Genomic DNA, 16,779 nt, shown 5'->3' with positions numbered 1-16,779 from the left:
AGACAGTAAACTATAGGATCATAGAATGCAGAGAGACAGTAAACTATAGGATCATAGAATGCAGAGAGACAGTAAACTATAGGATCATAGAATGCAGAGATACAGTAAACTATAGGATCATAGAATGCAGAGAGACAGTAAACTATAGGATCATAGAATGCAGAGAGACAGTAAACTATAGGATCATAGAATGCAGAGAGACAGTAGAGAGAAAAAATGGCACAATTTGTTTTCTACTCCAGTGACATCATCGATGGGGAATACAAACTAATAGAAACTGCAGGCTTTCTAATCCTGAAAAGTTACAATGCGAACATGGAAGCCATTGTTCTCACGATAATGAAAATCTAAACGTTTTTGTAAAATAATCTTGTTTTAAAGAAAAATGATGATGTCACTGGAAGACGGTTTCTAAACTGCCCACAGCCCTCCTATGAGACACAGACTGAGTAGAAAGAAATCGTGTCATTTTATCATGATTGCGAACGCAGTGAGCACTAACTATGAGACCTAGCAGATCATGTCTGTCTGTGTGTCTGTGTGTCTGTCCCGCTGTTACGTCACCATGACTCGGCCATAACCATATAAGGAGCTTTACATACACATACAGTATTAGCCGTTACATCAGTTGTCAAATTTAGGATTTGTTCTGTGTGTTCATCGTTGTGTTCAGGATGGCTGGGCTTCCGTCCGCTCCAGAGGTCCGGTTTCCGGTGGTTCCAGAGATCCGGTTTCCGGTGGTTCCAGAGATCCACACTCATGTCCTGGCCGAGTTCGACTGTCTGGACCAGCTGCTGTCGGCACTGCGCCTCGACTCGGGGAGGCTGAAGGTACGGTCTGGGTTCTGAGGTTCTGATGTTCTGATGTTCTGAGGTTCTGAGGTTCTGAGGGTCTGGGGTTCTGAGGTTCTGAGGGTCTGAGGTTCTGAGGTTATGAGGTTCTGAGGTTCTAAGGTTCTGGGGTTCTGAGGTTCTGAGGTTCTGAGGTTCTGAGGTTCTGAGGCCTCGACTCGGGGAGGCTGAAGGTACGGTCTGGGTTCTGAGGTTCTGATGTTCTGAGGTTCTGAGGTTCTGAGGGTCTGGGGTTCTGAGGTTCTGAGGGTCTGAGGTTCTGAGGTTATGAGGTTCTGAGGTTCTAAGGTTCTGGGGTTCTGAGGTTCTGAGGTTCTGAGGTTCTGAGGTTCTGAGGCCTCGACTCGGGGAGGCTGAAGGTACGGTCTGGGTTCTGAGGTTCTGATGTTCTGGGGTTCTGAGGCCTCGACTCGGGGAGGCTGAAGGTACGGTCTGGGTTCTGAGGTTCTGATGTTCTGGGGTTCTGAGGCCTCGACTCGGGGAGGCTGAAGGTTTGTACTACAAACAGGTCTGGGTTCTGAGGTTCTGACTGTGTTTGAAAAATAATCCTGGCCGTTTCACTCAAGAATCAACTGACGCTAATGTCACTGCTGCCGAATTAGTTACATTTTCGCTAGAAACAGACTACATCTATTGTCATGTTCTCAGTGCACGTGCCTGGCAGTCTCCAGGAAGTGGTTGGCTTTGGGAACGTCGGCTGGAGGAGTTCATCTGATCCAGAGAGAAGGATGGAAACAGAGACTCATCCTCACGCACAAGGTGCAGGCACGCACGCACACACGCACGCACGCACGCACGCACGCACGCACGTTTTGGTCCCAGTGAAGGAGACGTTGCATTGATAAACCAGAGTAGTGAGTTATTCCTTTACCAGTGTGTTGCGGACTCTATTTACACATTTATTCACAAACAATGGAAATAATAATAATAATAATATAGGCTACATCAGATCAAATATACTGAAGCTGAGAATGATATATACTGCACAATATTATTTATCTTTTAGTATGAAACTCTGTATCTGTCTGTCTGTCTGTCTGTCTGTCTGTCTGTCTGTCTGTCTGTCTGTCTGTCTGTCTGTCTCTCTCATATCATATTGTGTGTGGATGGATATCAGGTGTCACATCCTGAGTAGCAGCACATTTCACAATGTCATTCGAGTGTCTGTTTGTTAACCTTGAGCGCTGCTTTGTTTTATTATTGTTCATTACGGATAAAACCTTTGTTCACAGAGATAGGCAGTACGTCTCACACATGGATACAACCTTTGTTCACAGAGATAGACAGTCCCACACATGGATAAAACCTTTGTTCACAGAGATAGGCAGTACGTCCCACACATGGATAAAACCTTTCCAGCCATGGCTGCTCATTTGGGCTACCCTGGCACATGTGGCATTTTTACATCTTTGCTGCCCTCTAGCGGCTGGAGTGAGCATTGTGGGTATTTCTTTTAAAAAGAATCACAACTTCTGACAGAAATGAGCTAGAGACTCACTTTCTCTTTTGGGCATACTCAGAAATGTATGCCGGGGCCGGATTAAATGTTATCTATACATGCACGTCCCAGACTCTTCTCCCTTATCAATGATTAAAAGCTATCTATACATGACGTCCCAGACTCTTCTCCCTTATCAATGATTAAATGTTATCTATACATGCACTTCCCAGACTCTTCTCCCTTATCAATGATTAAATGCTATCTATACATGCACGTCCCAGACTCTTCTCCCTTATCAATGATTAAATGCTATCTATACATGCACGTCCCAGACTCTTCTCCCTTATCAATGATTAAATGGTATCTATACATGCACGTCCCAGACTCTTCTCCCTTATCAATGATTAAATGGTATCTATACATGCACGTCCCAGACTCTTCTCCCTTATCAATGATTAAATGCTATCTATACATGCACGTCTGTAGACTCTTCTCCCTTATCAATGATTAAAAGCTATCTATACATGCACGTCCGTAGACTCTTCTCCCTTATCAATGATTAAAAGCTATCTATACATGCACGTCCGTAGACTCTTCTCCCTTATCAATGATTAAATGCTATCTATACATGCACGTCCGTAGACTCTCCTCCCTTATCAATGATTAAATGGTATCTATACATGCACGTCCCAGACTCTTCTCCCTTATCAATGATTAAAAGCTATCTATACATGCACGTCCGTAGACTCTTCTCCCTTATCAATGATTAAATGCTATCTATACATGCACGTCCGTAGACTCTTCTCCCTTATCAATGATTAAATGCTATCTATACATGCACGTCCCAGACTCTTCTCCCTTATCAATGATCTGTTCAATGATCCTCCATGACTGGAGGAGCCAAACAGTGCTTATAGTCACAGTTATTTGTGGGCTCACGCAACGTTATATTAATTTTCCGATGTGAATTCCACCCAGACTGGACTTGCTTCAGCAGCGCAGCAGCATGCTGCTGTCTGCTCCATAGTGACGTGACAATAACCCCCCACACACACACACACACACACACGCACGCACACACACACACACACACACACACACACACACACACACACACACACACACACACACACACACACACACACACATCTCAGGAGCTCCGCAGTCCACAATAAAAACAATTTAAATACAGCGGGAGCATTATTTATTACCACACTAAACAAAGTTGGATTTATTTGTACATTGCAGAAACTGCAGATACATAACGTAAGTGTTCTTATTATTGTCCGTCTGCTCTGGGTTTTATAATGCAGCGTGAGTCCGCGATAGCCGATCTACAAGCTCACAACGCGTTGTGCTGATTGACAGTGCACGCATGCAGCAGCTACTGTATAAAACTATAATTAAGTAGGCTAGTTTTTAGTGTGACGTCTGTGTGTTATTGACTTATTGTTCCTTATGTGGGTTTATCTGATAAACGGCTACATTGTAATGATGTAACTGGTGTTAATTAATGAGGTGATAAACGTCTACATTGTAATGATGTAACTGGTGTTATTAATGAAGTGGTTTGTGTTCCAGGAGGGATCTATCACGCAGGTGTGCTGCTGTCCACATGATGAAGACTTCATCGCTGTGGCGACCAGGTGAGACCCATTTAAACCAGGTGTGACCCATTTAGATAGACCAGGTAGTGCAGGTGGGCCTGGTGGTGCAGGCGTATTAACAGGCGTGTCCTCCCTCTCAGCCAGGGCCTGGTGGTGGAGGTGGGCCTGGTGGTGCAGGCGTATTAACAGGCGTGTCCTCCCTCTCAGCCAGGGCCTGGTGGTGGAGGTGGGCCTGGTGGTGGAGGCATATTAACAGGCGTGTCCTCCCTCTCAGCCAGGGCCTGGTGGTGGAGGTGGGCCTGGTGGTGCAGGTGGGCCTGGTGGTGCAGGCGTATTAACAGGCGTGTCCTCCCTCTCAGCCAGGGCCTGGTGGTGGTGTGGGAGCTGCAGCAGGAGAGGCGAGGCCGGCCAGAGCGGGTGAGCCTGTCCTGGGAGCACCGCGGGCAGAGCGTGACCTCCGTGGTGTGGGACTGCAGCGGCCTGAGGGTGTTCATAGGAGACTCTGTGGGGAAGGTGTCCTTCCTCCGAGCCGCCTCCTCCAAGATGGGCAAGGTGAGAACTACACTCTGTACTCTACTACTTACTACTCCAAGATGGGCAAGGTGAGAACTACACTCTGTACTCTACTACTTACTCCTCCAAGATGGGCAAGGTGAGAACTACACTCTCTACTCTACTACTTTTCTTTGTTTCTCATTATTTATGTTGAGGGTTTTCTTTACATAGACACAAGGACAACACACCTCTTTCGCGGCCGCAGCTCCCAGGCTCTGGAAGAGCTTTGCCCCTTCACATTCGCTCTGCCCCCTCCATTGGTGTTTTTAAGACTCGCCTTAAGACTCATCTTTTCTCCCTGGCTTTTAATCTCCTCCTGAGTCCATTTTATGCTTTCATCCTTACATTTTTGTCATTTTTATTAGTGTGTTTCTCGTTTATATTCTGTGTTTCCTCCTGCCTGTTCTCTGTTTTTGCCACTTGATGTACAGCACTTTGGTCAACCTTGGTTGTTTTAAATGTGCTCTATAAATAAAGTTTGATTTGATTTGATTTGAACACAGCAGACTTACATACAAGACAGTTACTTACATAAAAACAACAATGAAGAAACAAAGAAAAAAAATTGTAATAAAAGAGAAAAGAAAAAATTAATAATAATTTCCAAGTGGTATACATGGGTTGTGTAATGCATGTGTGCACGTTAACCCATTCTGACCTGAGATCAGATTCATGCGAGGTTTCCACTGGACACACACTGGTCTGATTAACCCATTCTGACCTGAGATCAGATTAAAAAAATGTCAGTCGTTTCTTCGATTTTTCAAAAATAGCAGACCTACAAGCTCATAGCGCGCCACTCGGTGGCGCGCTATGAGCTTGTAGATCTGCTATTTTTTCAATAGCTAAAGCATAACATGATGCTAACACCAAAAGGGGTTCCCGGTCAGAATGGGTTAAGGTGGGTTCCGTCCTACACAGAGTCAAATGCGCTCTTCGATGTGATCCTAAAAGGGGGTCCAAACCTCTACAAATACATCTGCCTTATGTTGTGTTTCATACTCGAGTCTCTCCAGTGGTAGTAGTGACATTATTTGGGCCATCCACTCCACTCCACTCTACTCTACTACTAATAATGTGGTTTTAACGCATTCAGGACGGGAACCCCTTTTGGGGTGTTTTAAGCATTACGTTATACTTTAGCTATTTGAAAATAGCAGATCTACGAGAAGAATTACGATAGAAAAATTGCGCAAATTTCCTTGACATGAAATAGGTTGGTTTAGGTTTTAGGTTTATTTATTTAGCATGTAGTACAAAAAATAGACAATAACACATCAAAGAACAAAAATACAATTCAAGGAAGGGAAGGGAAGAAGCCAGAAGGCTTATTTTGAACCCTTTCCTGTAGGAAGAGGTCATTGGTTTAAAAATATTAAAAGTTGAGAACCACTGACACAGAAACAGTCGTGATTTAGAAGAATCATGATTTGTAGAATCATCCTCAGGTCTAAATTGGATTAAGATAATAATAATAATAATAATAATAATAATAATAATAATAAAACTTTATTTGTATAATTCATGACATGAAATGCAGCTGCTTTACAGTGCTTTACAGAACAATGGAGAATAAAAGAAAAGCAAGGCAACGACATTAAAAAACAAGCAGTAATGCAATACAGTGAGGACATGAATAACAAAAAATAGTGGGTCTTGAGCTGTGCTTTAAAAATGTCTACAGAGGCTGCCTGTCGAAGGTACAGTGGGAGTTTGTTAAACTACGGAGGCTGCCTGTCGAAGGTACAGTGGGAGTTTGTTAAACTACAGAGGCTGCCTGACGAAGGTACAGTGGGAGCTTGTTCCATGCCGACGGCCCGTAGAAGCAAAAAGCTGCTTCCCCGCATTTTTTAGTTGCCATTGTTTTAGGCAAAGCGAGCAGGCCAGCAGTGGAAGACCTTAGGGGGCGGTTTAGGTTTGGGACATATTTAGGCAGGCAGTCATGTAGGTAGGAAGGTGCGAGACCATTGAGAGCTTTTATACACAGTAAAATCATTTAAAAATCAATCCTAAAAACATAAATCTTAATGTTTTCCATTTCCCCCAGGGCTCAGCGTTCGTCATGTTCCCGGTCCAGACCGTCACGACGGTCGACTCGCGCGTCGTCCAGCTGGGATACCACGACGGACGACTTCTGGTGTCCTCGCTGAGCCGCTGCTACCTCTGTGACACCGACAAGTAGGACACACCTCTCTATAGGACACTGATACCTGTGTGACACCGACAAGTAGGACACACCTCTCTATAGGACACTGTTACCTGTGTGACACCGACAAGTAGGACACACCTCTCTATAGGACACTGTTACCTGTGTGACACCGACAAGTAGGACACACCTCTCTATAGGACACTGTTACCTGTGTGACACCGACAAGTAGGACACACCTCTCTATAGGACACTGTTACCTGTGTGACACTAATACAGTAGCCTCGGAAACCCAGACGTTTCTTATTTCCAGGGAAAGAAAAAAAGTCTGAGTTCACTTCAATTCGGCATAGAGCAGCGCAAACGTCGATCACTCTCTGCTGATTTCTGATCGTCTGCACCTTTGTTATATTGACACACACACACACACACACACACACCCGTACACAACAGACACACACTCCTCTCTCTCTCTCTCTCTCTCTCTGTCGCTCTAATTAATTAGTCTCATACGTCGCACAGCTGCGTCTAGATTCTCCCGGCGGATCCTGTGCCCATAGAAAGCATAGGTGGACCCCAGGCTACTAATACAGAAACATGGGGCTTTATGGAAAACTGTAATGATTTAGAACAGTGGTTCCCAAAGTGGGGTTCGGGGACCCCCAGGGGTACTTGAGGGAGTTCCAGGGGGGTCCCCATCAGCTAATTGATAATTTGTAACCAAATAGACCCTTATGGGGTCTGTAACTCAGAGAGTGTACACTCTCAGAGTTAAATTAACAGTGGTTTTACAATATAAATTGGGGGTCCCAGAGATAGAAATGCCATTAAATCGGGGGGTCCGTAGCATAATGCGTGTGAAACTGGGGGTCCATGAAATTAATATGTTTCGGAATCACTGCTAGAGCCGTAAAAATCCCCCCCTTATCGGAGTCACTGGCATAATGTTTTCAACTTGGGGTCCAAGTTTGGGAACCACTGATATAGAAGACATTTGGTAGAATCTGATCTCAGGTCAGAATGGGTTAACACTAGGAAGTCTGAGCAGCCGTTCTGATCGGATTTGAGATTTAAAAGTTTATTTTCTTAGCCCATGGAGTCCAGAGAAAGTTCCCCTTGCATGACTTTGTCTAAATATTCGATTGAAATCATCTCTGTTTTTTTCCCCCATTTGAAACGTTTTGTAAATATGATTTTAGGCCATATATCTCTTACTCTGTCTTGCTATTATCGGCACAATGGACCGCCGTCCCCCTTTCTCCCCCATAGGCCTACTCGCCTTTTTTTTGCTGCTTGATAATGGTGTCTTTTATAACCCGATTCCCCGACATTTCCTTTTCACTTGATATCGTTTCGTAGAGAGGGCCTACACAACCGATCTATATACCAAATGAAAGACCGAATTCCGTAGTTTACATGGTATTTTGAGTCAAGTACGTTTGTTTTTCCCACCCTCGTCTTCCAGGGAGAAGTTCTGGCGCGTCGGCAACAAGGAGCGAGACGGGGAATACGGAGCGTGCTTCTTCCCGCAGAGCCGCGGGGGTGGTGGTGGGGGTGGGGGCGGTGGGGGGGGTCCCCTGGGCCTGGCGGGGGGCCCTCAGCCCCCCCCTCCCCTCCTCTACTGCGCCCGGCCGGGGTCCCGTGTCTGGGAGGCGTCGTTCAGCGGAGAGGTGCTCAGCACGCACCAGTTCAAACAGCTCCTGGCCTTCCCCCCGCTGCCCATCATCACCTACAGGTTATTAGTTATTACATTGTTTTTATTGATCTTTCAACACACACCAACATACATACATACATACACAACTAGACTACACATGAGCATACAATACCTTAAGAGAAACCAGTAAGACGCGCAAAAGATCATGTCTGTCTGTCTGTCTGTGTGTCTGTCCCGCTGTTACTGTATATGTGGACCTGGCCCCTTTTGTGCCCATATATGGAGCTGAGTGGACCTGGCCCCTTTTGTGCCCATATATGGAGCTGAGTGGACCTGGCCCCTTTTGTGCCCATATATGGAGCTGAGTGGACCTGGCCCCTTTTGTGCCCATATATGGAGCTGAGTGATTGCTCATGCAACACACTCCATATTTGGATAGCGGGACAGACACACGGACACACAGACAGACAGACAGACACGATCTGCTAGGTCTCATAGTAAGTGCTCACTGCGTTCGCAAACAACTAGACTACACATGAGCATACAATACCTTAAGAGAAATAAGTAAATAAAAAAATGAAAAAAATAAATAAAAAAGACTGAAATACAGGACCAAAACTGACACAATAAAATAAGGCAAAAATAAAATGTAAAGGTAACAAGGTCATGTCATATTGCATTACACTACAATGTTCTCAAACAGATCGTCACTTGCCAAACAAGAACAATTGAACCTTTAGACAGCAGTCCTACACCTGAACATCCTCAGCCGGGAATCTTTGTTTAAAGTAGTCCAAAAATGGCTGCCAGACCTTATAGAATTACAGGTTATTAGTTTTGAGGTGCGCACAATACAGCCGGCCTAATTGATATATCCTACTTTTATTATGCTTATATCACACAACGCAATAAAGCACAGTGGCTTGTTGTGGTCCTTTCACTTTCACATAATTATGTAGGCTACAGTAGATGGGCTACTTTATCATTCTGAAGCTCTATTCATTCAGCGAAAATGTGTCTCTTCAACAAACAGCAAAGCTTTTTAGTGTGTGTGTGTGCACGCACGCACAGTGCGTGCATGTGTGTGTTGGGTCAGTTTTGGTGATTTTATTTTTTTCCCACTCCTACAGAAGTGAACCACGATACAATCCAGCCCAGAAGAACTCCCAGTCCATCGCCTTTCCAAAGCTACTGTACATGGGGTCAGTAAAACCATGTTTTAGAAGTTTTGATTGTCTTAAGTCAATCAACTCAGTTAATATTAACATAGTATATATATTTTAATATTTATATAGCGCTTTACATAGATTGTGCATTACACACACACACACACACACACACACACACACACACACACACACACACACACACACACACACACACACACACACACACACACACAAACACAAACCAAGCAAGGCACCAACCTGCACATCAGGAGCAATCAGGGGTTGGGGGTGGGAGCCCACAGGGGATCGAACCGAGAACCTTTACGGTTACCATCCGGCCACTCGACCGCTGATCCACCGCCACCCCATGGTATAGACGAGGTGTCTTATTGTTGTGTTTCAGAGAACAACACCTGCTGACCTGGAGCCACTCGGCCATCTACATCCTGACCCCGGGCAGTGGGCAGGTCCTGCTCTGGTCACAGATATCAGGTACGTTCTGACCTCACAGTGACCTCACAGTGACCTCTGACCTCACAGTGACCTCACAGTGACCCCTGACCACGGGCAGTGTCCTGCTGTGGTCACAGATCTCGCGTACAGAGCTCGTGTATCTGTGTGCTGTTTGCCAATTGGTCGGTTCTCGGTGTATCTGTGTGCTCAATTGGTCGGTTCTCTCGGTGTGTCTGTGTGCTCAATTGGTCGTCTCTCCCTTTCAGACGTGGTGGAGGTGGCGGCCTATCGCAGCGAGCTGTTCTGTCTCCATGGAGACGGGCGCCTGTCTCACCTCTCGCTGCTGTCTGTGGAGCGCTGCGTGGAGAGACTGCTGAGGAGAGACAGATACAGCCTGGCTGCTGCTGTGTGCTGCCTGTTCCCCCACGCCGTCACTGCCCCCAGGGTGAGTTCTGCTGCCTGTTCCCCCACGCCGTCACTGCCCCCAGGGTGAGTTCTGCTGCCTGTTCCCCCACGCAGTCACTGCCCCCAGGGTGAGTTCTGCTGCCTGTTCCCCCACGCTGTCACTGCCCCCAGGGTGAGTTCTGCTGCCCCCAGGGTGAGTTACCATGCTGTCACTGCCCCCAGGGTGAGTTACCATGCTGTCACTGCCCCCAGGGTGAGTTCTGCTGCCCCCAGGGTGAGTTACCACGCTGTCACTGCCCCCAGGGTGAGTTACCACGCTGTCACTGCCCCTATAGGGTGAGTTACCTCGCTGTCACTGCCCCTATAGGGTGAGTTACCACGCTGTCACTGCCCCTATAGGGTGAGTTACCACGCTGTCACTGCCCCTATAGGGTGAGTTACTACGCTGTCACTGCCCCTATAGGGTGAGTTACTACGCTGTCACTGCCCCTATAGGGTGAGTTACCACGCTGTCACTGCCCCTATAGGGTGAGTTACCACGCTGTCACTGCCCCTATAGGGTGAGTTACCACGCTGTCACTGCCCCTATAGGGTGAGTTACTACGCTGTCACTGCCCCTATAGGGTGAGTTACCCCGCTGTCACTGCCCCTATAGGGTGAGTTACCACGCTGTCACTGCCCCTATAGGGTGAGTTACTACGCTGTCACTGCCCCTATAGGGTGAGTTACCCCGCTGTCACTGCCCCGAGGGTGAGTTGCCACGCTGTGACTGCCCCGAGGGTGAGTTCTGCTGCATGTTCCCCCATGCTGTCACTGTAACTGTCCAAGAACGAGTCACTGCCACGAGGGTGAGTTACCCCGCTGTGACTGCCCTCAACGCCCCCTGGTGGTGTAACAGTCGCCTTGGCTATGAGACGCTTCTCACTCGTCTGTCTTTCGTTTGTTTCTCAGGCCAGGAAGTCGGTCCCCGTGGACCGGCTGGACTTCCTGCGCTCCCAGCTCAGTGCCGCCACCCACCCGCACCTGATTGGCCAGCTGGACGAGGTCATCGCCAGACTGGAGCCGCTGGACTCCGCATCCAGCAGCCGCAGGAGCAGCATCAGCTCGCACGTAGGTTTGACCTTTTAGTTGACACTTTGACCTCTGACCTTTAGTTAACACTTTGACCTCTGACCTTTAGTTAACACTTTGACCTCTGACCTTTAGTTAACAAGATTGCCCGGGGTTATTTAATCTGAGCGATGCAAAAGACGCTCCCAGCCTGTGGAGCGATGCGATCAGTTTTCATATCAATAATCTCCGTCCTGAGCGCTGGGCGTTACTAATTGACAGGGCGGAGAACTCCGTCCTGATTGGGCGTTACTAATTGATAGGGCGGAGAACTCCGTCTTTGCCGCTCAGGGTGTTAACAAATGGGCAGTGTTGATTTCGTCGACTAAAACTAAGACTAAATATACCGACAATTTCGTCAACAAATAAAAACTAGACTAAAATGTTAGTCATATACATATACGAGTCATTTTACACTTGGTTTGACTGCTGAAAATATCAGATCTACAAGCTTCACAACAGATCTACAGATCTGCTTCAAGCTGTGATTATATCTTTAATCCCGGTGTCCAGGAGAGCTTCAACGTCCTGGACTGCGGGATCTACCGCGTCATCAGCCGCAGAGGCAGCCAATCGGACGAGGACGGCGGCTCCCTCGTCAACCAATCGGTGTCGGAGGAGGAGCGGCTGAGAGACTTCGGCTTCGGACCGGAAGACGAGCAGCAGCTGGACGCAGGTACGACCCACCCGCTAGCCCAGTGTCTCCCTCTAGGTGGTGGAGCGAGGTATAACAGCTGCTCAGTGTCTCCCTCTGGTTACTATGTAACCCAGGCAGAACTGTGACACCACCCTCCCACCACCAGAGGGCGCAGCTGTATCACACACAAAAAAACGTGCGCACGCCGCACGTGCAACACACACACACACACACACACACACTAGAAAATAATAAATAATACATATATAATAATCCATTCTAATTGTTGTTGCAATTTACGAGCTGCGTTCGCTTCCCGCGTTTGCGCGTCTTACGTGTGGGTGCAGAGAGGTACAACAGCTGCTCAGTGTCTCCCTCTGGTGGTGGAGAGAGGTATTTGATTGATTTGATGAGTATAGGATGAGTATAGGTATACATGTATGTTTAAAAAAAAAAACATTTTTTAAAATGTTTTTAAATTGTGTGTGTGTGTGTGTGTGTGTGTGTGTCCATCAGAGGGTGTGGTCAGTGAGCGGTCAGACTCAGCTCAGTTCCTGTCCTTCCGTTCCAAACCTCCACGCATCGCTCTGCAGGCCGTCAGAGACAGGTGAGACACGCCCCTAAAACACGCTGGACACGCCCCTAGAACACCCTGAACACACCCCTAAAACACCCTGAACACGCCCCTAGAACACCCTGGACACGCCCCTAGAACACCCTGAACACACCCCTAAAACACCCTGAACACGCCCCTAGAACACCCTGGACACGCCCCTAGAACACCCTGAACACACCCCTAAAACACCCTGAACCCGCCCCTAGAACACCCTGGACACGCCCCTAGAACACCCTGGACACACCCCTAAAACACCCTGAACACGCCGCTAGGACACGCTGGACAACGCTCCACACGTCCCAGACTCTTCTCCCTTCTCTAAAACACCCTGGACAACGCTCCACACGTCCCAGACTCTTCTCCCTTCTCTAAAACACCCTGGACAACGCTCCACACGTCCCAGACTCTTCTCCCTTCTCTAAAACACCCTGGACAACGCTCCACACGTCCCAGACTCTTCTCCCTTCTCTAAAACACCCTGGACAACGCTCCACACGTCCCAGACTCTTCTCCCTTCTCTAAAACACCCTGGACAACGCTCCACACGTCCCAGACTCTTCTCTCTCCTCTAAAACACCCTGGACAACGCTCCACACGTCCCAGACTCTTCTCCCTTCTCTAAAACACCCTGGACAACGCTCCACACGTCCCAGACTCTTCTCCCTTCTCTAAAACACCCTGGACAACGCTCCACACGTCCCAGACTCTTCTCCCTTCTCTAAAACACCCTGGACAACGCTCCACACGTCCCAGACTCTTCTCCCTTCTCTAAAACACCCTGGACAACGCTCCACACGTCCCAGACTCTTCTCCCTCCTCTAAAACACCCTGGACAACGCTCCACACGTCCCAGACTCTTCTCCCTTCTCTAAAACACCCTGGACAACGCGCCACACGTCCCAGACTCTTCTCCCTTCTCTAAAACACCCTGGACAACGCGCCACACGTCCCAGACTCTTCTCCCTTCTCTAAAACACCCTGGACAACGCTCCACACGTCCCAGACTCTTCTCCCTTCTCTAAAACACCCTGGACAACGCTCCATTTGGGTACAGGTCCGTCAAATGTGACCCGTGAAGACCTCTAGTTGGTTGTTGTTGTGTTTCAGTGCTTCTACACCTGTAGTTTGACCTTTGACCTGTAGTTTGATGTTTCAGTGTCTCTAGCTTCGTGAAGAAGACCACGGAGAGGATGAACAGTCTGCAGATGAACTCTGAACTCTGGCAGCGACCTCCTGACCCCCGGGAGGGAGTCGAAGGTTTAAACATCTCTACACTGTCCTCTGAGGACGATCTGAAACAGTGAGTATATCCTAATCTGAAGAATATTACCACCAAGTACTGTCGACCGCTACGAACTTTCAAATCTCTGGCTCCTTGTGAAATATTAGTTAAGTTATTATAGGTCTAGCTATGTGCTGCGTACGTACCTAGTCATTGGAGGTAAAAAAAACATTGAAGTATGGTAAAAGCTTCTATCTATAAAAGAAATACAGTCCCATCTTGAGAGTGACGTGATGAAGATACTGTATGTACCAATGCCAGGGTATAAAAACATATATATATATATATTAGGCCTGTCAAACAAAATCGATTCGAGTTAGAATCGCGATTCTAATGCTGTCCGATTCAGAATCGATTCTCATTTTCAAAAAATCGATTTTTCAAAAAAAAAAAAAACCCCCCTTTTTTTTTTTTTTTTTTTTTCTTTTCTTTCACAAATGTACCTGTGCATGCAATGCATTATGGCCTGGGTTTCTGCATAGTGCATTTACTACCAGCTAAGCTAAGCATGCCAATTGTATTTATTTTACACCTGTTTTAATACTAATGTATTGTTCTGGTATTGAGTGAGAAGAGATTTTGTAACTTTGTAAATTTTGTAACTTTGTAAAGTTACAAAATCTCTTCTCACTCAATACCAGAACAATACATTAGTATTAAAACGGGTGTAAAATAAATACAATTGGCATGCTTAGCTTAGCTGGTAGTAAATGCACTATGCAGAAACCCAGGTTCAAATTTGTGCAAGCTAAATAAATGAGACATGTTCTTACTCTTGGATTTAACCTTTGTGTGTTTAAATCATTCAGTTGATAAAACCTTTATAATTATACAAGCTTTTTACTAAATGTACTCTGCTTTCATGCCAGAAGACTGGAGTAGATCATGCTAAAATTCTATTTAATTGTTTTTAATAAAATAAACTGCTTTAGAATCGAAAAAAATCTTTTTTGAATCGAGAATCGGAAAAATCGAAAAGATCGTTTTTGAATCGAATCGTCACCCCAAGAATCGGAATCGAATCGAATCGTGGGACACCTAAAGATTCGCAGCCCTAATATATATGTACCAATGCCAGGGTATAAAAGCATACAGTACAACTGTGTCAGTGGTGAAACATGAGGTTTTTCAGAAAACCGTCAGAAGACATTTTATAGAATGTGGTCTCGGGTCTAAACCGCTTCGTTGCTTTCCAGAGACTTCGCTGACCAGCTGACCGACTCACACGCTGACCTCCAGGAGCTGCGCACGGCCACGGAGAGAGCCGTGTGAGTACAGCGCACGGCCGCACGCACACACACACGCACACTCACACTCACACTCGCGCACACACACACACACACACACACACACACACACACACACACACACACACACACACACACACACACACACTAAACATTTAAATTAGCTTTTATTAGATGATTTTTAGGTTGATTTTATTTATTTATTTTTTAGCTCCCAGATCCAGGACCCCCTGGTGCTGTTAGAGCCCGCCCACCTGGCGGAGACTCTGCTGGAGTGGCTGGAACATCTGGAGCAGGTTCTGGGAGGCCCTGGACATCTGGAGCAGGTTCTGGGAGGTCCTGAGCAGGTTCTGGGAGGTCCTGAACATCTGGAGCAGGTTCTGGGAGGTCCTGAACATCTGGAGGAGACCTGGGCCAGAGGAGGACGTCCACAGAGCTTCTCAGGACCTCCGCGGAATGCGTCGGAACATCCCGAGGCCTTCTCGCAGCTTCCACAGACCCCAGAACATCCCGAGGCCTCGGAAGTTCCTCAGAGCTTCTCAGGACCTCCGCGGAACGCGTCGGAACATCCCGAGGTCTTCTCGGAGCCTCGGCAGGCCTTCTCAGAAGCACCGGGACATCCACGGACCTTCTCAACAGAGCAACAGCCGCCCCAGCCCTGCTTTGACCCAGAAGAACCGGAGCAGGAGGTGGTGGAGGAGGAGTTGGAGGAGTTGGAGGAGGTGGAGGTGGAGGAGGAGGGAGGGCTGGTGGACCGGAGCGAGAGAGGTCAGGATGTAGAGGTGGTCTCCTCCAGGCCCCTCCCCTCTGAGGAGGTGTGGCCCCTCCCCTCTGAGGAGGTGAGGCCCCTCCCTTCTGAGGAGGAGAGGCCCCTCCCTTCTGAGGAGGAGGAGGAGCTGAGGGTGGTCTCCCCCAGGCCCCTCCCCTCTGAAGAGGTGAGGCCCCTCCCTTCTGAGGAGGAGGAGGAGCTGAGGGTGGTCTCCCCCAGGCCCCTCCCCTCTGAGGAGGAGGAGCTGAGGGTGGTCTCCCCCAGGCCCCTCCCCTCTGAGGAGGTGAGGCCCCTCCCTTCTGAGGAGGAGGAGCTGAGGGTGGTCTCCCCCAGGCCCCTCCCCTCTGACCTCCTGGATGACCTCACTCAGCTGGCCACTCTCTACCTGGAGTTGAGGACCTTCGGAGCCCAGGAGCTGTTCACCAAGGAAGGTAACCCCCCCCCCCCCTGACCTATAACCCCCTGACCTATAACCCCCTGACCTATAACCCCCTGACCTATAAGAGTGGTTCCCCCTCAGAATCAGAATCAAACTTTATTGTCACGTCACATTACAGTAACATGGGTGAAATTCTTGTTTGTGCAGAATCATCATTGCAGTTAAAAGAAGAAAGTGCATAGTACATGACTAATCTACCTGGTACAATATGTAAAAAATAATTAAATAAAGTGATGTAGCCTATGTCTATTAACATAGACATAGACAATATGATATTAAATATTAAAAACAGTTATTTCTGCTTTAATGTGATTGTTTTCCAGGTGCGGGGGCAGTGGGCGCGGCCAGCTTCCTGCCGGGGGCAGTGGGCGCGGCCAGCTTCCTGCGCAGGTACT

General features: G+C 47.6%; 1 protein-coding gene across 5 annotated transcripts in view; it reads left to right on the top strand.

Annotated features, from left to right (window-relative positions):
• The window catches only part of hps5 (HPS5 biogenesis of lysosomal organelles complex 2 subunit 2), a 36,103-nt gene that overhangs the window by 6,679 nt on the left and 12,645 nt on the right, over positions 1–16,779 (top strand). Inside the window, exons 2-18 of one of the 5 annotated variants that reach the window (XM_080784970.1) lie at positions 672–830; positions 1,500–1,610; positions 3,874–3,938; positions 4,259–4,451; positions 6,502–6,632; positions 8,066–8,335; positions 9,388–9,459; positions 9,830–9,918; positions 10,146–10,285; positions 10,330–10,368; positions 11,236–11,394; positions 11,908–12,070; positions 12,548–12,638; positions 13,804–13,947; positions 15,126–15,197; positions 15,388–16,376; positions 16,708–16,779. The exon at positions 16,708–16,779 is cut by the window's right edge and continues 96 nt beyond it. In XM_080784970.1, the coding sequence (XP_080641096.1) occupies positions 675–830; positions 1,500–1,610; positions 3,874–3,938; positions 4,259–4,451; positions 6,502–6,632; positions 8,066–8,335; positions 9,388–9,459; positions 9,830–9,918; positions 10,146–10,285; positions 10,330–10,368; positions 11,236–11,394; positions 11,908–12,070; positions 12,548–12,638; positions 13,804–13,947; positions 15,126–15,197; positions 15,388–16,376; positions 16,708–16,779 (2,956 nt within the window). In that variant the 5' untranslated portion in view covers positions 672–674. The other 4 variants (XM_080784972.1, XM_080784971.1, XM_080784969.1 and 1 more) reach the window with 4 other exon arrangements.

The sequence above is a fragment of the Protomyctophum bolini genome (genome assembly GCF_963924005.1).
Source record: "Protomyctophum bolini genome assembly, chromosome: 2".
NCBI lineage: Eukaryota > Metazoa > Chordata > Actinopteri > Myctophiformes > Myctophidae > Protomyctophum > Protomyctophum bolini.
The sequence above is the reverse complement of the archived record's forward strand: the minus strand, read 5'-3'. Positions and strand labels throughout refer to the sequence as shown.